At 36.3% G+C, this 25,587-nt stretch overlaps 1 protein-coding gene across 2 annotated transcripts in view; it reads left to right on the top strand.

The window, feature by feature from the left end:
• The window catches only part of OXCT1 (3-oxoacid CoA-transferase 1), a 151,889-nt gene that overhangs the window by 52,779 nt on the left and 73,523 nt on the right, over nt 1–25,587 (top strand). For both annotated transcript variants that reach the window (XM_030927441.1, XM_030927440.1), the window contains exons 8-13: nt 10,465–10,572; nt 12,217–12,331; nt 14,742–14,836; nt 17,158–17,206; nt 23,591–23,663; nt 24,261–24,336. In XM_030927441.1, the coding sequence (XP_030783301.1) occupies nt 10,465–10,572; nt 12,217–12,331; nt 14,742–14,836; nt 17,158–17,206; nt 23,591–23,663; nt 24,261–24,336 (516 nt within the window). The remainder of the gene's footprint in view (nt 1–10,464; nt 10,573–12,216; nt 12,332–14,741; nt 14,837–17,157; nt 17,207–23,590; nt 23,664–24,260; nt 24,337–25,587) is intronic.

Genomic DNA, 25,587 nt, shown 5'->3' with positions numbered 1-25,587 from the left:
AATGAGATCACATCCTTCCCTACCCTTTGCCCTTGACATTCCTACTGCCTAGAATGTTTTCCCTCTTTTTGTGGCTGATTTTCTGCCTGGTCAGTAGAATGTTCCCTCTATTATTGCACTTATTTTCATGTTTTATTGTGATTCTCTGGTTACCTGTCTTCTCCATGAAACTGTGAGCACCTTGTAGGACCTTGTCTTACTCATCTCAGTAGTCCCAGTATGTAACACAATGCCTGGGACATAATAGCTGCTCATTAAATGATATTTAAGTCACTGAGTCAGCAGGTTCAAAACATACACAACACTTCGCAGGCTTAGAAATGTTCTATGGATTTTACTTGATTGACATCATTTTCCTGCCATGGTCTAAGAAAGCAAAAATGCCTTGTGTTCAGTGGTTCTTCCTGATGGTTTTATATTTGAGACCATTGTCAGTCCTGCATTGAGAGTCTTGATAATGTGCCACCAACTGTTCTGTAACTCCCTTATTACTGTGACTAGTTTCCTCTGACTTTTCTGAGATCATTTTATCTCAAGGTGTGTCTTTTAATATTGGCTGGTATAGTGTGTCTCATTCAGTAAGCTTTTATTACTCTGCAAAAGCAAAACAAGCCATATGGTAGTTACCTAGTTATACAAAGGTTTGTAAAGTAATAAATTGGCAAATAAACTGGCCTTGTAAATTCAACAGCCTGTTTGGTCAGAAAAGGATGGATATAGCAAGTACACAAGTACAGAGGGGTATTGAAGATATGCTGCATGGCATGGAATTCAAATCATGTTTTCCATTTAACCGATATGTCCAGTAAGATGACATTAATCTAGAGTGTTCAATATCCAGAATAGTTAGAAAGATACTACACAATAATGTGCATACTTTATGGTCTTGTAATAGAATATCTAGGAACTAGTATAGACTTAACGATCATGCAAGTGCTGGGAAGAATATTAGACTTGATTTACAGTTCAACTTTTTCATTTTAAAGGTGAAATGACTTTAGGTGATTCATGTATGAATGTAGTATTAGATGATGTTAGGGCTGAAACCACAAATCTATGTCTTCTGACTTCAAATCCAGTACTTTGTTTATGATACTGTCTTATTTTTTTTATCCATAGGAAAGCTCAGTGAAATACATGGCATTAGAATTATATGGGCTAAAATGTCCCTTACTAAATATTGACATCGATAAATTGCTGTTCTTTATCAACCATTCCTACTCTTCTTTTAATCGTCATATTTGATCACCATATTTGAAAAGTTAAGACTTTTCAAATATGGTGTTGAGTTTTGGGGATGAGTTTATATGCCAGGAAGATATTTTGGATTTGGAACCTTGATCAGCTTTACTCATGGTAGATTTCAGTCATTGTCTGAATGATGGCTACTGTCAACCATAAATAATGAGATTCAGAAGATATGATTAAGTGTAGAGTTTGAGTACAGTCTGAGGGTAGCCACGCAGGATACACTCTATAAACAAATGGGGTTAGCATGCCAACATTGAAAACTTTTCACTCATAGAGGCACAGAAATTCTAGCAGTACTACAACATTTTCCATATGAGACCAGATAATATGTTGTAATGATTTGACACAAGGAAGGTTAGTTTATTACTCCATGAAGGGTAGTGATCTTAAGGGGGTCTTATCTCTAGTGCTGTTTGGTCTTCCTAATTATTTATAGGAAAAAGGGCAGAAGTTGCAGCTGCATGCCAAGAGACCCTGGCTGCACGGCACACTCCTCTCAAGGGTCAGAATGATTTAAAATTCCAAGAGCTTTAAGTTTGAATTATTTAATTTAACACCAGAATTAAGACTTGCCCTGTTTTTCCAGTGATGACTAGATGCTGAAATTCAGTGAGTTAGGAAAACCTGAACCAAGTGGTGCCAGCAGTAAAACTGATTGTGCATCCCCTTACTTGTACTAAGAGAAGAGCCATATGATCATAATGCTAAAGTCATAGTTGAAATGTGATAAACATGTTTGAATTTCTTTAGGACTTAAAGATCTAGTTTTGAAAATTGAACCACAGAGAGGAATAAATATTTTGTTTTAAAGTTTATTTTTCCATTTTATATCTACCTCATATAAATCAGGGAAAACAAACATGGCATCTTAATTTTCTTGATGAAATATGTAGGATTCTACTCTACTTACTGCTCTGTAGAAATGAAAACGTGGAGGACATTTAAAAAATGAAATGAATAAAGTAAAATTCTTCTAATGCACATGCTAAACAATTTTAAATTTAGGGACTGTTGAGTCATTCTCATGCTGAATTCAAATGAAATCTGTTAGATTTAGCAGCCATTAACTGTGTTCTGGAAATGCTAGGGTTTAACCCAATCCCATTTTGCATTTTATGTGTTAAGTGTTGTATTCCTGCATTATAAAGTGCTTCAGGGATGATTAACAGCTTCAAATTGAAGGAAATAGTCTTAGAGTAACATTTTAAAGTTGAATTGGCATCACTAATAGGCAGCCTTTCTGTAGCTGTAAAAAACCCAACACGAACTTTTTCTCTTTCTGTTTCTCTGTGACTCTCTTCACTAGAAAATGTTCCTCATTTAATTCTATTAATTATATTATGTCTCCCTGTTTTCCTTGGGGTATATGATAATGGTGTAATTTTTTAAAAACTATTACAGGTAAGACTGGTGCTTTGAATGAACATGTTAGATGTATTTTAATTCCTTTGGGTAACTGTATTCATTTTAATTATTTCTCTGGATTTGCTACAGTCCTAATGAAGTTTCTTTTTTAAAAGAGATATGACAAATGAAATCTGGATATTTAGAATATTGCCTGAATGTTAGTAAGTCACACATAAAGAGAAGATTGGCATTTCTGGGCAAACAAAAAATGTTAGCAGCTGGGCATAGTGGTGCATGCCTGTAATCCCAGCTACCCAGGAGGCTGAGGCAGGAGAATCTCTTGAGCCCAGGAATTTGAGACAAGCCTGGGCAACATAATGAGATGTCATCTCAAAAAGTAAAATAAAAATAAAGTGTTAGTCTAATCAATGCTGGTATTTTGCTATTTTAGCTTGGTTTGAGAGTCAGTGGAAATGAAAATACTTGTCTTAAACTGCTTTTAATTTTTTTAAACAATTCTTCCACATTACAAAAACTATTGGGATGGTATATGAAGTAACATTTCTACTTTTTTAAAATCAATATGGGTCAGAAGTTGTATAATATAAGGATTTAATATGTAAGCTATTAATTTTGCTGCTAGTCAGTTTTAACAAACTGAGTTATTTCAGATAAAGCTTTTCCTCTAGAGTTCAGACTGCTTTATCCATTTTTCACATCCTGCATTTTAAAATGAGGCATTGTAGGGAGGAAGGACTGTTTCTGTTTTGTATTGAGGTACATTATGTTGAAGGTGCTATCACCAACTCTGAGACTGGACAGCAAACAGAGAAAGGAAGACTCTTGGTGTTTGGAAGTACTTCTGTCATGTAATAGTCTTTGTGCTGGTGGTTAGCTAAACCTTTCTATTTGCATTTCAAAAAACTATTAGGCCAGGTATTTTAGGATATTAACTTTACTCCCTGCTGAAGTTCATTCAGTTAACACTTGCCCATTTTATTTCCCTAACCAGTAGAGATCATTTTCTGTCTTCATTGAATTAGCTATTCTTTCTGGCCTTGGATCAGTTTCCAGTTTGATAAATGTGCTGTTTAATTTTTACCTGTTTTTTTCCCAAAGATGATTTAAAATAGCTTGTAAGACATAAATATACATGATAGCATCAATTAGGAACAGAGCTATAAGAATGAAAAGGAATGGTAGAACTGTACAGTGTTTCTAGGATTGGACTAAAAATTGATACTATAATGATAAACATGAGTGAGGCCTGGGATGCCAAATAAAAATCAAAGTATTTATATAGTTAATAGTACATATAAAAGAAAGCTGATGATCAGATGAAATACAATTATTCTTGCTACTACAACCAGACAATTTTATGTCAGGCACTATGTTTTAATGGTAAGAAATGCTCACTTGATTGCAAGAAAGAAAAACTGACTCTTTATGACTGTGGTATAAAGGTAATTGGTTTGTTCTAGGGGCATACCGTTCTTTGGGCATTTAAAAGAGTGGTTCAACTCCCTGAATATGGTTGTCACTTCTTTTGGTAAATACTTGGAGGCATGAGCATCAGATTGTCTTCTCTCTTAGAGAAAGGGATGCACCCAAACCCTTGCCCCTTAACTATAATGCTGACTTCCTTATCTTCATTTAAAGCCTTGTAAATATGTTGACTGAACAGGATAGGACAAAGACATCAAATCGTTAGAGCAGGGGTCTAGGCTAGAGCTAGGGGACGAGGGTGGACAGATGTCTGTGGAGTAATTCCATGGAATCTCACAAAGGATTTTATACCCAAACAAACCTTTGTGTACCTGAAATGACCCATGAGATTCTTAAAGTAATACATGTACCCTCAAAAGTTAAAAACCACAACACTGAAGACTTCCCCCTAAGGCTTTGTCAAGCCACCGTATACTTACGGTTCTTCAAGTATTTGTCTACCTATCTGTACACCAGAGCATACACCTCTTCTGTTTTCTTCCTTGCCAAATCTAGTAGGTGCTTAGTTTGTATTTCTTGATTTTAAGGGAATGAGCTCAAGTCACATTTTCCTGCTATGTCTGTAAGACTTATGTGAAGGGCTGGGTCAGAGGCTCGGTGGAACTACACATTGTGCTTTTTTCCTGGCCTACTTATGTTCTAGCCTGATCACAAATTAATAAAGATCATATGACATGATTTAATTGGGGGGAAGACTTAGACTGCTGTCCAATTGTTTTCTCTCTTTATGGCCATCTAGACCACATATATAATAATCCATTTTAGAATACTGTTGTAGATTGAGCCCTCCTTTTGAAAAGGAGTATATTTGCCTCTCAGTTGACACCTCTACCATTTTTCTCTTGACTGTAATTCTGTTATCGTATCTTCAGGCTCTTTAAGGGTCCTGGGATATAGATGTTGTAGGTCTACAGCCTAGAATTGGTACAGAGAATCTGGGTATCTCTTCTTGGAATTGAATTTCTTCATAATCATACTAGTTCTACTTACTTTTTTCCTGGTGAAGTCAGAAACAAAATGAAATTCAACTGCTCTGTTTTTTCCTGTCTTCTGCCCAAGCAGTAGTGATTATCATTTTCAAATTCTCCAGCAGCAGCAGCAAAGACAAAATCACCCCAGGAGCCACCCTTTCCTCATCTTGAGCATTTTGAGGAGTCCTCATCTCATTCTGATTTTGTATCTTTTGATAGACCTCTTAAGGTTTCATAACTTCCATTTGTCCTAGGTTATATGTGTCTCTTTTGTGGGAGCCCTGATAAAATATGAAGAAACACAAAGCTATCCATGTTGTTACACTCATTTCTTTATAACCATTCTCTTCCTTATCAATATAACCCATGTTTATATTGTCAGAATGGAAGTTTTGCAATCCTCATCTTTCATAAGCCCATTTGTCATTTTGAGTTTCTGACCTTTTGATCCTGCTTCTCTTTTCTCTGAACTTACTGAAATCTTTTCTTCAAAGACCAGGATATATTTCTGTGTACGTTTAGGATTCACTTCCTGGTCTATTTCCAATTCCAATTTTACATTGTCATTTTTTCTCAATATTTCTGTCATTTCTACTTTAGCAAGCAATTTATTCTTACTGGTTAGAGGTCCTGAATCGTGGTTTCTCTCACTGTTTTATTCTGAAGGCAATACAGAAGTTACCAGAAGGCAATACAGAGTTATCAGCAGACTGTGATGAATAGAAGATGTTCAAATAATTGGTGTCTCTTATTTGAGCCAATTTTTGTCACTTCTATTACAAATATATCATCTCTGTCTTTGGGCATTATATAACTATCAGTGTGATATTCTTTCTCCCTTTAAACTCACTTTAAGTATTCCTTACCACACTTCATGACTAGGTCAGTGGCATCCCAGTTGTATGCATATTTTCTTGACAGAACATGCTTTTTTGTTATGTTTATTTTTCACTGGGCATTGTAGAATGTCTGTTGGCATGAGATCCCATCTACTCAATTTCAATAATGACTATGCAATCATATGTACCACCATTTTAAAGGTTGCAAATTTGTTGGTAGCCTCTCAACTTTTCCTTCTTTGTGCGCTTCCTTATAGACATCTAAGACCATATGTATCTGTCCTTGGCCCTTTTAGCTTTCATACCATTTTCTTCCGTTTTTTTGTATTGATCCTATCATTCCTTAGCATGAAGCCTAAGAATATGTTCACTTTCTTGCTCCTTTGGATTTTTTCTCTTCAGTTGAATCTTTGAGAAAGATGACTTACATGCTGACCTCCCCTTTCTCTACATTGCCTCTTGTTTAAAAAATTATTTTTTTTGATACATAATAGACCTGTATATTTTCAGGGTACCTGTGATAATTTGATACATTCGTATAACATAAAGATCAAATCAGGGTAATTGGATATCCATTACAATATTTCTCTATTCCTTATGCTAAGAACATTCAAATTATTCTCTTCTAGCTGCTTTGAGAGGTACAGTAGATTATTAACTATAGTTTTCCTATTGATCTATTGAACATGAGGTCTTATTCACATTTTCTCTTCATTTTACTCATTTTAACATCCAGAGCACCTCTGCATTTAACTCGTAACTTCTCTTATTGCTTATTGTCTCCCCCTTCTATTTTTCTAGTCTTTCACAGCTACTTTTTCTCCCCTCTCTTTTGGAGTTAATGTTTCTCATGATTCTAGATGTTATTGCTTGTTTTCTGATTTTTTCTTTTCTTTTTGGCAAAAGAAGCACGTTCCTCCTAAACTTTTTTGAAACTTAAAATGAGTCAGGAAGAAAGCCTGGAATGTGAGTCTTCTCCTTTCTCCCCCTCAATAGCCCTTACTTTGTATCATACACAGAGTTTTGCAGGTGTGCAGCATTTTTCACTAACACCATTTAGGGTTGGGCCCGTTTTTGTGTCTATAACAGATTGAGGTTGTCACTAAAATGAAATAAAAAATGAGGACGTTACTGCCTTGTAGCTCTTATTTTCCCTTACCTAGGTATAAGTAATGTTTGCCAAGCAATCACAAACACATTGTCACCAAGGGATGAATTCTTATCCTTCTCTAAGCTTTAAATTAAGTTTTCAGAGTTATAAAGTAGGAAGAGTGCAGGGCAGAGAAAGCAACCTTTTAAAACAAAGTTCAAATCAATAACAACATTTCCTAGTCTCTACTTTTCTGTTAATGACTGAAGACGAGTACCAATTAGAGAAGTCTCAAATGTCTGGATTTCTGGTTGTAGCAAGTGGTGGGACTTGAGATCTATTCATAGTGCCATGGAAAAGTCCAGGTTGTTCTTAGCTACCTTTCTTCCGTCTGGATCTTGCCTGAGGACACTTAGATCTGCCCATTGCTTTCCCCTGAGGCTTTTTCTTTGTCCTTTATTCTGTCTTACCCATTTCTGACTTCAGGAGGAAAACTCTGCAGTCTTTGGTAAGGGATCTGGGGGTCTTTTATTTTTATGTTTTTCCTAACCAGCTCATTTTAGTCATCATTTTCTCATCAGGTTTTCCAGTAATGCTCATGTTATCACCTGATCTCACTAGACTTTTTAATCCTTCTGTTGCTTCTTTCTTACTGTTCTCAAGATCACACAAAACTGGCACTGAAGTCAGTCCCTTCAATAGCTAGCATTAAGATAGTTCTGCCTCTTCATTTTTTTTTTTTTAAACTCTTTTCATAGATTGTCTGAAAACATGTTTTCTTCTTTTGGTTTATACTTCAAATATTTTCTATCTTAGCTCTTAACTCCGCTAACCAACTCTGAGAAAGCTTTGATTTTTGTATAGATGTTTTCAATATTGTTGAGTGTTGTTATTTTGACAAATGCTGCACATGCATTTTCTACAGTCTGAAAGCCATTCATATTAGGATGACAAAACATGTAATTGTTTATGTTTAGCGAGATTCTTGCTTATCAGAGTTGTTTTACCAGGACATATTCATTCTGTTAGTTCTGAGAGTTATGATGTAATTGTCCTTGGTAGTGAAGCTTTGTCTTGATTTGTTGTTTTCTGTTGAAACATTCTTTGATGGAACCAAAAGAAAATAGTGACGGGTTTCCATCAGCATTTTCAGTTTAAGTGAGCAATACTGATTTTTTTTTCTTCCTTTTTTATTATGTTCCTTGCCCCTGCTAGAGGGTGAGGCAGGAAGACCAAATAGGAAGCTGCTGTCTCAATTGTAGCAAGAGATTTGAGGGCCTGACCTTTTGGAGCAACATTAGGCGTGAAAAATAATTCGCATTATTGTTTTCAAATATGCAGGCAAGAAGAGTTTCCTTAGTTTAGCTCATAATGTTGTGACTGCTTTTAGGGCTTAAAAACTTCAGTTTTTCTTAGAATCTCTATTTTCTTTTTAACATGCCCTCTTTGGTACATGTCTAACTAATTGTGAGATTCATCACATGACCCACTTATGATCTCCTAGTTTTAGAAACTTAGTGTTTATCGCATCTTTTGAAAAAATAACATTGTGGGTTTCCCTTTTGATTATAAAAGTAAAAGGAAAATAAAAACAACTTGTGCTGTTACCCAGAGATAACAATTCTTAGCATTTCCATGTGTTTCCTTTTATTTTCTGTAGGTATATAAATAATTGTCTATGCCAAAGTGCATTTCTATAAATTTTTATTTACTTATACAAAATCTTGATTTTATGAAACATGGAATTATGAGATGTCATTAAATATTGTGAGTGCATAATGTTGATTAATCACATGGATACACCATGTTTATTTGACCATTTCCCTATTGTTGACCATTAAAGTTGTTTTCATTATTATAATAAATTTTGGGCTTAGTATCTTCATGAATAATAAATCTTCATGTCTATCCTCAGGATACTGGATTAATGTACAAACACATTTTTAAAGTCACGAACTTCTTTGAAGGCTAAAACTGAATATGTAAAGATGTGAATGAGCCCTAATGGCTGAAAGTTCCAACCAGTTGAAGAGGTAGCAGCAGTGCTTAGCTGCTCTGCATTCCTCACCTCCACCTTGAATAGAAAATACTGGAACATAGAGAGTTTTCAAGGGGAGGACATAGAGTGCAGTGAGTGGCAAGGGGTCTTCGGCCCCACTTTCCCTGTCTCCTCACTCATCCCCAGGTGCCTCTCTACCCAGTAGTTCAACTTGGATGCTGACATGTTTTCTGATCTTTCCTTGGAATTTTTGTTTGATTTTGGTCAAAATGTTTCTGTTTATCAAAGATGATAGCTTTAATCCACCATGTCCTTGCCTTTTTCAGCTATTTGTGTGCATTGCACGATGAGTAAAATGTCTTCTGTAAGCCCTGGTATTCTTGCACTGTAGGAAGAGCCTAGTGAAGGCATATAGTAGTAGAACAGTGTAAGAAGGGCTACTTAACCTCACAAATTTCCAGATTTCAGTGAATAGTTTAGGAAACAAAAATCAATACAACTGTCCTTGTATAAGTCAGTTCATGGAAGCAAACAATTATTTGCTTTAGATACTGTATCTGTTAAGCTGAGTACTCACAACTTAAAGGTATGTGTGTTTGTGTGCGTGTGTGTCACCAGAAAGCGAATTCTTTGACCACAACAATGTCAAGTTTAGTTTTTCTTGATCCTTGTTATTTTGAACTGTTTTATGTTGATAGAAAAATTGTCTTTTAAATGAATTCTAAAATAACAGACTAATGTGGAGGCATTTCATGTTGCTATGATATGACCTTATTCTTGGTGAATGACTTTGATTCTAATTAAATTGAGTATTTCTAGTTATTAATTAATATTTCAGTTTTGAGTTTCCATATTGGAATTAATTATCCGTCTTTAAGTAAATTATTTCAGCAATTGCAGTTGTATCACAATCCCAGGAAGCTAACAAGAATAATTTACAACTGTTACAAATAGCATTCGTATCTTTATTTAAAAAGCTCTTCAATTGACCATGCAGATGTTATTACAGATTTTTGTCTTTGATATGATAAATTTCCCATTAATTTAGGAGAATCTCTGTTTAAGGAATGTGCTATCAAGTTTTGCATAGTTGAGCTGCAATTTGTGAAAGTTCAAGCAGCCATACTGACAAACCATTTGACAAATTTGTAACTGAGCAAAACTGTAAATTTGCTTAAAAATTTGTCTTTTAAGCAAAGGCTAACTTCTGGAGCTCTATGGTCTGTATTTTCTGTTCAGAAACATGCACTTGAATTTCTTCTCTTTTGTGGGTCCAGGAGGTGTATAGACATTACTCATATGTGCAAATATACATACATAGATAAATGTTCATATTCTGTCATATATATTTACATCGTGTATCCAGCCTAAGTTGTATGTGAAGATGTATATACTTTTAAAAAAATTAAAAATATTCACTTTAAGCTTCACTAACTTTGAAAGAAATTTCTGTTTGTCTAGGTTGAAGAAATTGTGGATATTGGAGCATTTGCTCCAGAAGACATCCATATTCCTCAGATTTATGTACATCGCCTTATAAAGGGAGAAAAATATGAGAAAAGAATTGAGGTAATTGACTTAGCTGCTTTGTCAGTATTCACGGATCCGGTTACAGAGATAATGCATCCTTGAGGCCATTCCGGATGATGGGGAACTGGAGCTGAGGAGAAAGTCTGGTTTTGGATCTTAGTAAGAGCTTCTCATGTGTCTTACCATAATGGGGATATGATGGTCTATGCCTCTGTGCAGCCTGACAGTGCCTTGTCATCACAAGATATGTATCACCATGTCATGAGATTCTCTAGGCTGTGTCTACCAGGCTTCTATTGTCCTAATTTATGATGTATAGTTTTTCTGGCTGTCTTAGAGGGGATGTAAGAATAATCATGTCTTTGGTGGTTTTACCCCTGCTGAAGTCTTATCTTAATGTTTGGTTGTTCAAAATTGTCTATCTTGAAGGTGCTATGCACTTTTCTAGAGTGCAGAATGTCATTCTAATTAGCTTCGGGCTGTGGGTAGCTGGTGAGTATGAGATTGTGGCAAGGAATGTAGGTACCAGGAGCGTTGAAGGTATTCTAAGGCCAGTGTGTTTGTCCCTGTTTCATTGCTGTAAGGGAATACCTGAGACTGGGTAATTTATAAAGAAGTTTATTTGGCTCACACTTCTGTGGGCTATACATGAAGTATGGCACCAGCATCTGCTTCTGGTCAGGACCTCAGGAAGCTTTTACTCAGAGCAGAAGGAAAAGGGGAAGCAGGCATGTCACATGGTGAGAGAGAGAGAAGGTGCCAGGTTCCTTTAGACAACCAACTGATATGTAAACTAACAGAAGGAGAACTCCTGCATTTCCAAGGGGATGGCACTAAGCCAATTCATAAGGGATCTGCATCCATGATCCAACACTTCCCACTAGGCTGCACCTCCAACATTGGAAAGTACATTTCAACCTGAGATTTGGAGGGGACACATATCTAAATCATCAGCCAGTGAGAACAGAGAATGGCCACCTTGCCAGAATTACTATCATGATTCAGAATTGTCTAGGGATCAGCAACAGAATAGACATATAGTAGGTTGCAGAGATATCTACCTTATAGATATCAAACAGGAAGACATTTTATAATACAAAACCAGTGTCAGGGGCCTAGGAAGAAAGGATGCGACTTTTGCAAACATGAGCCTGTTTGTGTCAAGGAGACTTAATAAAGGAAATAGTTTCCTGGCTGGTTTCTGTGTATTTCTGTGATTCCTGTGATGCATTTGTGGTAGAAGTAGTCTAGAGTTTGCAAGTGGAAACAGGCAATTGGCAGCAGCAACACCTGGTAAACACATTCTGACAGCCCTGAAAAACACATTCCCAAAGTCTGTTCCTCTTTCATTCTTCTGGCCAGTCCCTGCGCACCAGAAGATAATTTAGTTGGAAGAGTAACTGAAGTAGCAGTGTGATGATAGTAACAGATTATTTGCTTCAAACAGACTGAAGATCATATCTTCCTCTTTAAACAAATCTGACCACTTTCATTTAGTTCCTGAAGAATTATTTCTACCATCAAATATCACCCATGGTATTTTTTAAATCTCTGGTATATTGCAGATTTGTCTCATAATAATGGGAGCGAGCTCATCTTTTTTCCAGTAAAATTTATTTCAGCAGTGATAAAATATAAAGCATACCTTCAACCACGAATAATTTATTTCTGTTTAATTTAAAGCGTTTATCAGTCCGGAAAGAGGGAGATGAGGAAGCCAAATCTGCTAAACCTGGAGATGACGTAAGGGAACGAATCATCAAGAGGGCCGCTCTTGAGTTTGAGGATGGCATGTATGGTATCCTTTATCCTTCTGAGCCCGGGCAAAGACATAGCCTTTGCTTTTCCCATATTGATCAGGCTATTAGACCTCTTGAATAGTGAGTCATCTCTAGTCTACCGTAACTTTTAATGTAATTAATCAATGCTTTTTTTTTTTTTTTTTTTTTTTTTTTTACAAAATGTGGCATATAACCCAAAGATGTCAAGATATATAACAGATACCTCTTTGCCTTCTTGAAACAAAATGGCGATCAATAATTTGCTTAGCTATTTTCTAATACACAATAGATTTCAGTACAACTTGCATTTAATGGGAGATTATTGGGAAAAGAGATTACCCAAGATGAGTGTTTTCAAATCTCAGAATTCTTAGTAATAACCAGTGCTATTTACTTGCTCTCTATCCTGACATTTGCATACTCATTGAAAGATCCAACTTCTTAACAGCCCTCTTATTCTCTTGACAAAGATCCTGTGAGTACCCTTTTATATCTGATATTTTGTAAGGGTATTCAACAAATGATTCAAATTCTGCTTTAGATACTTTGTCAAGAAAAGGAGGTAGAGTAGACATAATTAATATTTGGATTTTGAATGCATTTAACAAGTCTGTTCACCATTTTGCTAGTTTTCACTACAGCAGACATTGAATTATATAATACAAATAACACATATAAATACACATAGCTTATGATAAAATGAATTTTTGTTGAATGGTGGATACAGTAAAGCCATACTTAAAGACCTAGCACCGAAAGAATGAGAGACATGACAAATGTCTCCATTCTCTGAGCTTCCCTAGTCCATGAATGTCAGTCTTCCAGACTGTGATCTTGACTGGAAGAACTTTTCTTTTTCTCCTTTCTTTTTACCTCTACCTCATTTTAATTCATTTTTCAGTTTACACCTTGTGTTATGGTGCAAACCCACATAAGGGAAAAGAATAGCATGTTGCTGCTCTTCCAGCTCTTGTATCAGCAAGGTGTGGAGTCAACCAAGTTGAATTAGTAGGTGAAAGATGGTCACTGGACTTTCTTCTTAACCCGTCTTACCCTGACTTACCATTGATGTTTAAACACTGACTATAATACTGATTTTAGGTGTTCTTTATTCAGTTATTGTATTGCCTGTGAAAAATATTTGCAAGTCAGTTTATGTAAATGGTCTTTCCGTATCTCCTACTTTTCAACCCAAAATACATAGACTTTTTTCCTCCCTGCTGTTTGACTTTAAAATATTAAAGAACTGAGAGAATGCTAGAATATGATGAAAGAGTTGAGGTACCAGACTTGTAATTTGGGTTGCTCTGTCCTAAAAATACCTGCTCATAATGGAATTAATATCCCAATGTGTTCTGTGCATTATTGAGAAATAAATCACAAATAGCACTGTACTAGACTGTGATAGAACATTAGAGGTAAATCAAGTAGTTATAATCATAGCTTCATAGATTTACTGTATCCACAAGAAGTGACCTGGGTCATTGAGTTGTACTGCTGGCCTTTGTAGTGTGTAATATGGCACCATATATAAACCTCCTCTGGCCTTGATTCATGAAGATTTCACTGTTAGAATCTCATCAGAGTGCCATCATTCTTTGTACTAGTTCTGGTGAGGTATTTGGTGTGCAGTGGTAGTGAACAGTAGTGGGCAGTAGTTCCGAGCAGTGTATCTTTGATCTGATCAGCCTGCGTGTGTTGATAGGCAGGATTGAACCTACATCATTGAGTAGTAATCATCGTCTCTCCTGTTTTGATCATTTAAGGAAGAAGATGCAACAACCTCAGTTAACTCTTTGATGCCTTAACAACAACTACTTTATATATGGGCTCAATTGTATTTGCTGAAATTTAATTTCTTCCCCACTTTTCTTTTTATGTCACAGAACATTCAGTTACCAATGAATGTTACCATAGAGACCCAAAGGATCTGATATACTTTTAGGCAGAAATTTTGGTATTGTCAGAAAACTTTTTTAAAATTTAAAAATGGTAACTCCATTTATCAATAAAGATGATAAAAAATGATCTTTTGGCAGGAGTTTTGAATAGTGAAAATAATTCTTTAAAAGTCAAGCCGTGTTTAATAATCAGTCATAATACATCAACCCAAATTTGTAGAGCACATCAATGAAAATGTGCTTATATTTTTGTTAAAATGTAACAAATGGCTAGCTTCTGAGGCCACTACTTTGATATTGGTGAGAAAGCATATTAATGTTATTGAAAAAGATGTGACTAATTGGAGACTTTTTTTGAAAAATTACAAAATAATGCCCAGAGGGTGATTGGAGAATATATTCATTTATTACATTCAGAGTAAGCCACCTTTAAATAAAGTTTCCATTCAGATCTATATATGTAGAAGATTTATGGCATAACTTCTCTACTTTTTATATGCTGGACCTTAACATCTTTTTTTTCTAGCTAATTTGGGCATAGGAATCCCTCTCCTGGCCAGCAACTTTATCAGCCCAAATATGACTGTTCATCTTCAAAGTGAAAATGGAGTCCTGGGTTTGGTAAGATGAAAATTTGTTCTTTAAAATCCAATCTTAATGAAGAATGAGATATTTCATGTTGTGAAATTTTTTATTAAATGTTTTTATTTCAATAGCTTTTGGGGTACAAGTGATTTTTGGTTACATGGATAAATTGTGTGATGCTGAAACCGGAGATTTTAGTGCATCCGTCACACACAGTGAAATCTGAGTTGTTGCTTAAAGTGCCCAACCTTATTTTTCTTTTTATCATAATAAAATATTTAATTTTTCCCTTAAAATGTGAGCAAGATAGTATTGTATTTTATGTAGTAGATGGTGCGTTCCTGACTCTGGGCCTTCTGACTGCATCTCCCATGTGGAACCTGATTCAGAGAGACCTCGGGATTTCCTGTGTAAACTCTTTCTCATCCTTCTGTTGTTGGACAAGATAATGAAGGTTCTTAATAGTTCTATGTTAAATAAAATTAAGCCTCAGAGTAAGAAATTGAAGAGGAAGGTTTCTACTTTAGGACAGGGACATTGTTTGAGTTGATTGCCTCAAAAAACTGTAGAAGTTCTCCTCTTGTTCTCCTTTCGAGGCCCTATTGTCCAAAAGGTTAAATTTTTTTCTTCCTTAAGATTAAGCATCCAGATGAGCTCAGTTTTCTTAGTTAGGCCATATTTTTTCATTATTATAATAAAATCATATATTTTTTGCTTCCTGTATGACATCTTAATTTAATTAACAATGGCAGGGATTTGGTTTGTCTATTCATAATCTTTTATTTCTCAGTAGATCATAACTGTTAATGCAATAGAAATTATGCATATGGAAACATTCATAATTCAAAATATAAATAATGATCATGGGCATACAGTTGATACTCATTGAGGCAATAATCGTGCCATTTTCAAAGACACAAAAATGATATGTGTTTGGATAAAAGCAGATTCATGTGGAAGTCAAAGACTTGCTTTTTTTTTTTTGTTTGTTTTTTGAGGCTTAATCTCTCTGTGTCGCCCAGGCTGGAGTGCAGTGGCGCGATCTTGGCTCACTGCAACCTCCACCTCCTGAGTTCAGGCCATTCTCCTGCCTCAGCCTCCCAAGTAGCTGGGGCTACAGGTGCCCGCCACCACGCCTGGCTAATTTTTTTGTATTTTTAATAGAGACGGGGTTTCACCATGTTAGCTAGGATGGTCTTAATTTCCTGACCTCGTGATCCACCCGCCTTGACCTCCCAAAGTGCTGCAATTACAGGCATGAGCCACTGCGCCTGGCCAAAGATTTGCGTTTTTAAGGTGCCTTAGAGATTATCTAGAGTGATCAAATTCCTAGTTTTGAAGAAAAGGGAAATAAATTTGTGGATTATCCGTGGCCAGTGTTTAAAGGAAAATTTACATCGTTCTGAACATTAGTTGCCCCTTCAGTTTACAGGATAAATTTGTGGTCTCTCTCTAGAAAGTATGTAAAAATTTCACAGCCAATATTTCTTCATTTTTGGCTCCATCTTATATCTTATGCCTTTTCATTTTTTTATAATTTCCTCCCTTTTCATCAAATATATGTGATATTCTTTAACTACTTGCCCTATTTAAATAGAGTTATGTTATAAAAACATATGGAAAATTTTAAAAACTTTACTGAGAGTAGCTGTGCAAAAGGAACATAAGGACGTAAGTATATCAAAACTTAGATGTAGTGAGGAGTAAGATTAGAAACTCAAATTCAGACCTACAGTTTACAAATCAGAAAGCTAAAAGTTTGTCTCTTCAGGTCCTTCTAGCCAAATAATGTGATGTAGTTTGTATTCATTAATCCTCATGGAAAAGTTTTTGAATAACATTGGTTGCATAGTAGGTACTAAATCTTTTTTCTTTGATTTTTATATTTTTAAGAGAATGGGGTGTCACTATGTTGGCCAGCCTGGGTTTGAACTGACCTCAAGTGAACTTCCTGCCTCAGCTTCCCAAAGTGCTGAGATTAGAGGCATGAGCCACTGCCCTGGCCTACATTAGTTTTACCATTAGTTTTGCTGACCTACATTTCTAATACATTTTCATAGTAGGGACTAAATAATTACTTTTTGTTTTATGGACTTGTGTTTCTAATAGTATAGCATTTCTTTCAAATTGGTAATTTTTAGAAAATATTTTTCATTTGCCCAATCACAACTTTAGTATAGAAAAGACTAACATAAGAAACAGAGCCATGGACACAACAGAATTATTTTTCAAAAGTTTACCTCTAGTCTTCGGATGATAAATTTCTAAGGTTTTTAGGGAAGTTACTTATATTACAGTTTTAATGTGATTCAGTGAGAATCTTCATTTACTGATTGGATGTATGCTGTATTTGACAGGGTCCATATCCACGACAACATGAAGCTGATGCAGATCTCATCAATGCAGGTAAGCTCACTTATTTCTAACCCTTCCTTTTGCTGTTAATATTGTGCTAAATAATAAGAGTTTGGACTCAATTCTTTGTCTTTTCCTGGAGAGCACTCCATAGTATTCATTGTTGAGGAGGGGAGACAAGATTTTTTTAGGTCTTCCCTTGTTCAGGAATGAACAAGATAAAGGAGGAAATGCAGATGACGGCACATTTAGTGGAAGAGCTTTGATGGGTCAATCAATCAGGGTCCTGCCTATGAATAGAGAGCACTCTTACATAGTGTAATTGAGAGTTAGAGGAAGGGACAATTTACAAGGGCATGGATAGGATTAAAAGAGACCATGAAAGGATGGTAAAATTCCACAGGGAGTTATCACCTCTGGGCTTTCTGGGGCAGGTTGCTGTGATTTGACTGAGTTCCTCTACCAAAGGCCACTTAATAGGAACTATGACCTTTGGTAGAATAACTCAGTCAAATCACAGCAACCTGGTTGGGTGGAGGGTCTCCACTGCTGGGTTGCCTGCCTGTGCCTTCCATCGGTGAATCTCAAGTCAAAGTAGGTCAGCCTTCTTAGGATAGAGAAGGGTGGGAGTGAATCCATAGCAGCAAAAAGAAAAGATCTGGTAAAAACCGGGGTTTTTTTTGGTGGTGATGCTTACTATTTTCTAGTTCTCCTTGGAGCAGGAGAGGAGCTTAAGGAGGGTCTCTGCTGGTAAGTATGATCTGGTGATGTAATATATGTAGTTTTGTTGAACTGGGGACTAGAGCCTTGTCTTCCCTTTTATTCCTACAGGCATATATATGCTTTGCCTTTTATTACTAGCCTTTTCTTTGACTGGGACATAGCCTCATATATTAACAGCCTAGAGGAGGAAGAACAGGTCAGGTCTTTTGGTCATCTTCACTGCCTATGCTTGAGGCAACACTGCCACCACTTTGGAGCCGTATATAATCTCTGGAGTGCAGCTGCCCATAAGAAGCTAATTTTTAGGTTCTAGTATGATTTTCTGTATCCTTCTTTTATTCATTCTGCCCCCGCAAAACTATTATTCTTACTTTGCATTCAAAAATAGTATGTGTAAATTTCAGATGACAAGTAATATGAGCTGAACGTAAAGGCCAACTGCCAAGTAAAATTGATGTTTGATACTTAGAATTTTTGGAAGTGAAACAGCTTCTGGTTGAATAGTTGAATTAGTTAACACGACTCAACTCTGAAAGGCCTACTGTGATAAAGCAATGACATTTAACCAAGGCTGTAATTTAATTGTACTGTACCCTTTAGCAGTAGCTCATTGATCTGTGAAAATATTTGCTGCTTGGTTTAATTGATTTATGATGTTAGTGAGTTATTTGCAAAATGAATAACTGCATGTTCCAAATTTCAGACTTCCGTTTATAAAACCCACTTTCCTTGGAAAAGTTGTTAACTTTTCAACGTGGTTGGACAGTAGGTGTTTCTGATTCCATAGAGCTTAGAAGTAACTCAGTCCAAATGAAGCCACCAATTTTATATTTCCACCAATCTTAAATTTCAACTTCAACACATGAAGTGCCACATTTATAAACTACTTTATAAAACAAGAATTCATCACTTATGGGAAGCCAAGCTGCAAGTTAGTTTAATAATATTATAACTTTTTCAAAGTCCTTTTTGGGAGTTTCGATACTTCGATACTTTTGATTTTAAATTAGGGAGGAAATACTTTAAGCTGGAGAACCTAGAATATAAATTGGTGGTTTCCTCAATTCCCAAAATTAACTGGAAGACCAACCCATTATTTGTGTTAGTTTCAAAGCATTTTATGGAAATCTCTTTGAATACAAAGAGTTATGTTTCTGGATATAATTGGTATATTAAAAATTCAAAATTATAATAGAACTATTTCCAAGGATCTCTTTTTAAAAAGTCTTATAAGGTTATGTAAAAATGAACTACCAGTTGTATAGTATTATATGGCTTAGAGCATACTTTTTCGCATGTATTATACCATTGGAACCTCAGATGAAACCTTGTTATACAAATTGGGAAACTGAGGTTCAGAAAATTGAAGTGACAGGTTCAAGATAACATTGCTAGGGACTGAGTTCATACCAAGTCTCCTGCTTGTGACCCCGGCCTTCTTCTGTATACACTGAGTTATACCTGCTGATAACCTCACTTGCACAGAGGTGCAGACAGCAGTACTTGGAACATTCCAGAGGTCCCATCAAGATCTGGGCTCTCACCTAGATTAACCCAATGCAGTTGTGAAATTTCTAAGTCTCATATTTTTGCTTCTGTATTGTGTGTTTTGCATTCTTCATTTCTTAATATTTTCTTATTTTAATATAGAGTATTTGAAATGACTTGACTTTTAATTAAAGTTGCTTTAGAAAGAATCACCATGTTTAATATCCCTGGCCCCCTGCCATGTCCTCTCTACGCTAGTGGTTTTCAATGAGGTGGGATCTGATTTGCCCCCAGAGACATTTGGCAATGTCTGAGGACATTTTCGATTGTCACACCTGGGGGAGTGACATCTAGTAGGTAGAGGCCAGGGATGCTGATAAACATCCTATAACAACCAGAACAGTCTCCCCATCCCCCAGAGTTAACCAGCCCCAGTGGTCAATAGTGCTAAGCAGGAGAAACTCTGCTCTAGAGGTATATGTATCACATCTGAAGAATCACAGGCCTGCAGTCTAAAGTACAGATAACACAGCATTCCAGGTCTCTGTAGTGGTTGCCATTATGGCTTTTTGTCTTGCTGTACCCTTCAAGGATATTTTTGTGTACCCATTCTGGACTGCTGAGTGTTTTCTGATTATGGCTCATACACTTCTTTGCATGTCTTTGCTCTTGGTGTGTCTTTCATGAGATTTTGTTCTGCTCCATTCCATTGTTACCCCATCTCCTTACTGATAACTTTCTATCAACATTCATTATGCTTATCCTGCCTATGAATAGAGAGCACTCTTACATAGGGTAATTGAGAGTTAGAGGAAGGGACAATTTACAAGGGCGTGGATAGGATTAAAAGAGACCATGAAAGGATGGTAAAATTCCACAGGGAGTTATCACCTCTGGGCTTTCTGGGGCAGGTTTCAAGTTCCAGCTCATTTTTCTTCTCCAAATCCTGCTGTAGCTCAGAAATGCCCTTCCCCTAAACCCACAACATATCTAGTGTCTCTCTGAGAAGCATATCACATTTTGCCTTGTAATTATTTGTTTATCTCTCCTGCTGTATAGTAAGTTCCTTTTGCTTAGGGCAGTGTGGTCCAAGTGTGGTCCCCAGACCCACAGCATCAGCATCACTGGAAATGTTTTAGAAATGAAATTCTCAGACCTCACCACACACCTACTGAATTAGAAACTCTGCATTTCATAAATCTTCCATGTGATTCTGATGAATGTTAAAGTTTGCAAACCACTAGTTTAGATCACCCAAATTTGGTTTATAACACTGTTTAAGGCATATAGTAGGCATTTACTATTGTGTGGATGACCTTTAAATCATGAGCCAAAGGACTCAGTGACCATGAAATTGATAACTTTATTGCCCAAATATGAAAAATTCAGATATACATAAAAGAAAAATTGGAGGAGACAGAAATCAATCAAGAATAGCCAAATAAGAAAGCCCTCTTTATGTTGCTTGTCTTTAGTTATGACTTTTCTTGACCAAACTTGGACATTGTACGTGAAAACCATGGATTCAACTTTAGGATACTTATTTTTGTTTAGATATTAGATGTTTAAAAATGCTGAAAATTAACCTTGCTTCAAAAGAATGTAATTTTTAAGATACTGTAATGTATTAGCAGAGGCCTTGATAATGTTTTTTCAAGAGAGTTGTTTTCTGGGCTCTTTAATAAAACTATGCTTCACAAATAATATAGGGAGATCCAAAGCTCTTCCCATTGATCTCAGTTTCCTGTAACATGGTAAATATGCATTGTATGTATTATCAGCCAGTACAGATTATCTTTTGGAAGTCAGTGTTATTTAGCTCCTAAAAAAAAGAACTGGAATTTTTAATGTTTTTCTTCCTTTTTGTCCTACAAATTCCTCCTCTTCGAATTGCCGCCTTACAGGACTGATGAGGGTCTGAATTTGCAGGTTATAGACGTTGTGTCTAGAATAAGGTTTAGTTGTGTTATGCCTGTCTTAAAACCTAGAGCTCACATAGGCTGGCTGTCCAACCCCACCATATAAGCCAATTGCTTGGTCCTGTGGCATTTATCCCTAGAGGGGCAATGGCATTGTCTCTTTTATAAGTAGCTTTGGAGAGAGGAATAACAAAAATGGCGATAATAAAAGGTGATGTTTATAGAGCCCTTTCTCTGATCCAGGCAAGTTAGAGTAAGGACTTTGCACGCATTATCTAATTTAATCCACTAAATCTTACATGCTGTTTAAAAGCCACTGCTAACCATACCAGGAAGTATTTTAAAAACTTTTCAGTTTTGTGGTACTTTAAAAGATACAAAGATGTTTCCATCATTTAGAATAAAACTCCCTTGAGAGATAAATATTTATATCAAGATGAAATATTTATTTATTTATAAATAAGCTTACTCTTTCTCCATACTCAAGTTTGAATGGAGGGGGATATTGATGGAAAAGTTAGCTTTAGGGAACGACTTGAGAATTTGAGGATATAACTGTGTTACATAGCTAGGGATATTCAGACTGCTTGTGGTCCTTTTGTTTCTGAGAGCTATTCTCTTTCCAATTTTGGAATAACAGTTTTGCTTCTCTTTCTTTTTGTCTGCCCTATTGTACTGGGGCCATGCATGGGGTGTTCTCAAACAGGTGACTTATCTTTGGCACAGTGGTATGTTAGCACCTTCCTGGTTGAGACCAGAAGCTATTCCCAGGCCCCTGAAGCTCCTGAATAGACAGGAAATAGATCACAAGATGGGAGCGGCTTAGATATGAGTCAGGTGATTTTATTAGTTCTATGGGGAGTCGATGACCTTGAAAATCTTTTCCAGCTCTGAACTTCATTATGAGATGTAAGTCTTGGGAGATGTCCTTCCAAGGAGACCTCTTGGAAGATAACCTTAAATACATTGGCCAGTATTACCATGTTATTCCCTGATTTTATGAAAATCCTGTGGTTTTAATAGAAGCTTATGGTGCAAGAGGGTACAGATGAGTCAGAAAAACAAAGAAAAGTGGAGAGAGATGAAAAGTGGAGAGTTCAGGCCAAATGAAATTAAGGAATTAGGTGGGTCCTTTTTTTCTATATGTGTTTTCTAATTTTAGTTTTATTTCTCCCCAGCTTCATTGAGATATACTTAACAAATAAAAATTGTTTATATTTAAGATGTATAACGTGATTATTTGATATACATATACATTGTGAAATGATTACCACAATCGTTAATTATCACATCCATCATCTCACATAGTTACCTTTTTTTGTAGTGAGAACTCTTAAGATCCACTTTTCTAGCAAATTTCAATTATATAGTATAGTATTAACTATAGTTAATACTATATGCTGTACATTAGAGTTTCAGAAGTTATTCTTATCACTGAAAGTTATTTGTTGATTAAAAAAGAAACTGCGGTGCATATCCTGTGTAATTCTCTTCAAAATTGCATTCCTTCTCATGTTCATACTGATTCCACAGTCTCTCTGTCCCAGTGACTTACAGTAGCATTGGATTCTGACAGGTGTTACCCCAGAACTCCCTTCCTCCTCATTCCCAAGTAGTATTTAGCAGAGGATTGTGAAGGGAATGGGGATGGTGAGAGGCTGGAGAGGTATAGATAATAGAGGAGTGCATTTCCTGTAGAACGGGGGTCCCTAACCCCTGGGCCATGGACCAGTACCGGTCCATGGCCTGTTAGAAACCAGGCTGCACAGCAGGAGGTGAGTGGCAGTCAAGCCAAAGAGCATTACCACCTAAACTTGGCCTCCTCTCAAATCAGCAGCAATATTAGATTCTGGTAGGAGCCCAACCGAACCCATTGTAAACTGTGCGTATGAGGGATCTAGGTTGCCCATTCCTTATGGTAACCTAATGCTTGATAAGCTGATGTGGAACAACAGTTTCATCTTGAAACCATCCCCATCCCCCAGTCTGTGGAAAAACTGTCTTCCATGAAACCGCTCTGAGGTGCCAAAAAGGGGACTGCTGCTGTAGAGAATTTCCAGACAATAAGAAAACAAAAAGTGATCTGCTTTGTATTATCATCGTGCAAAGGCAAAAGCAATGTCAGTGACAAAATACTTTCCACCACAAAAGGTTCCTGTTGTGTCCCCCCACCTGCTATGTCACTGCATTTTGGTAAAGGGAGTTTAAGTTTTTTTGGGAATGGAGAAGATGCGGACCTCTGTTCACCATGATACTCTTAGAAATCTAATAGCCTTTTCTTTCTTTTGTGTGTGTGTGTGTTTAGGCAAGGAAACAGTTACTATTCTTCCAGGAGCCTCTTTTTTCTCCAGCGATGAATCATTTGCAATGATTAGAGGGTACGTAATAACAGAGCCCCTCATGTTTCACACTGTGTGGAATGAGCTGAGTCATCCTCTGAGTGTGTTAGCAAGGCTCTGAAACACAGTCACATTTCCCAGCCAGAAAACTATCAGGAGTTTGTTTGGCTGCATGATGTGAAATTATTCACATCGAATGTTGGACGTTGAATATCCAGCCCACTGTTAGGAAAAGAATCCCCAAAATGGAATCCATGTCTTTGTGCCAACCAGACTGAAATAAACATTTATAAGGTGCTTTCTGAGGATTCTAACATTTTCTTCAAACTGTGTTCACTTTCTAGCTAGTGTTTGTGTTCAGATAGTCACATTCTGCCTCACTGAAGGAAACAATCTTCCTGTGTACACCTGTTCATAGTTTGTTATTGAGCCAATATATACTATAACATTTTTTTCACAAAAGAATTCTTAATGATTATTTCTCTGTCAGCGTGGAGCTCTATTAGGAAATCAGTTGTGTGGTGGGGGGAAGCAAATATATTTTGGTGGTATGAAGTTATTCTAATTGCTGGCAAGTTCAAGCAAAGGGGACAAAAGCTTGTGAGGTTCACTTTATTCTTCCTCTTTCTTTCTCAGGGGACATGTCGATCTGACAATGCTAGGAGCGATGCAGGTTTCCAAATATGGTGACCTGGCTAACTGGATGATACCTGTAAGTAGACATTTTTTATTCTGAATTACGTTTGGATCAGAATAGGTACTTTTTAAATACTAAGAAAAAGGGCCATGAGATCACAATTCTTTAAAAATGAAATATTTTAATATATATTTCTTACTAGAATCAAATTTTAATTAAGTAAGCACTGAGAAGTATTCAGCTTTGCCAATTTACTCTTCAGTTGGTACTGAAAGTAGGCAAGATCAGAGCCAAAACATCTTCCTTAGAAGAAACCAAGTTAGAGAAGACTTAAAAAACAGAAAAAGGGCTAATTATACTCTGAAAATAAGAAATACAAATATTTACCATAACTAAAGTTTTAAACTAGGAAGAACAATTAACAAGTTTGTTAGCATTGTTAATTGTTAATTAACGTTGTTAATTGTTAATTCTATTAATCAGTGATTGAAATCATCTTGATTGGTCATGTGACCCCATAATCATTGTCCTCTAGTATGGAATTCAAAACATGAGAGTTTACTATCATTGTGAAATGCACAGTTGTCATTTAATGACGTAAATCAAGGAAGAAACCTCCTAGAATTAGCTTTGGAAAGAGGACTGTTATCACTGCTTAATTCATGAGTGTAGTTCATTGTAGACCAGGTTGTTGCTTCCCAAGTACATGCATGGAAACAACAATGGGTATGTTTATGATTATGAGCTCATTTTGGCTGGTAGCTCAGTTGCTCTTTGTGTGTGTATTCAAGGATTTCCATATTTTTCTATAGAACCAGCTAAGAAGAATCTTGTCAAATAACTGAGGCTGGTGGTCTGTGATATGACAGTTTTCTTGAAATCTCTTAAATTTGTTTTTTAATAATTTTTTGAGGAAGGTGGATTAATGCAGTTGATAACAGTGTTAGAGATCATGTTAGTCTAGTTCATTTGATCTAATGTCACTTGAAATGTTGTTTAAGTTTTGATAATTATTCAAACCCTAGTTTCCAAATCAGAGTTTTAAGAAATTTCAGTGCCTGGGTTCCAGCCCAGGTAGTCTCTAATTTAATTAATCTGGGATGTAGCCTGGACACTAGGTCATTCAAAGCAACTCAGATGGTTCTAATATGTGACCAGGTTTGAGAACCAGCATATTAAAGATTGATTACAACTCACCTCATTTTAAAATGTAAGAGAAAAACATCATTGAGCCATCATAGTAAGAACTCTTAGCAAATTGTGGATTATATTGTTAGTTTAGTTGTAAAAATATTGATCTTTCAGAATCAGCCATAGTTACAAGGG

Source organism: Rhinopithecus roxellana, chromosome 3 (genome assembly GCF_007565055.1).
Source record: "Rhinopithecus roxellana isolate Shanxi Qingling chromosome 3, ASM756505v1, whole genome shotgun sequence".
Taxonomy (NCBI): domain Eukaryota; kingdom Metazoa; phylum Chordata; class Mammalia; order Primates; family Cercopithecidae; genus Rhinopithecus; species Rhinopithecus roxellana.
This window is presented reverse-complemented; position numbering and strand designations above follow the sequence as displayed.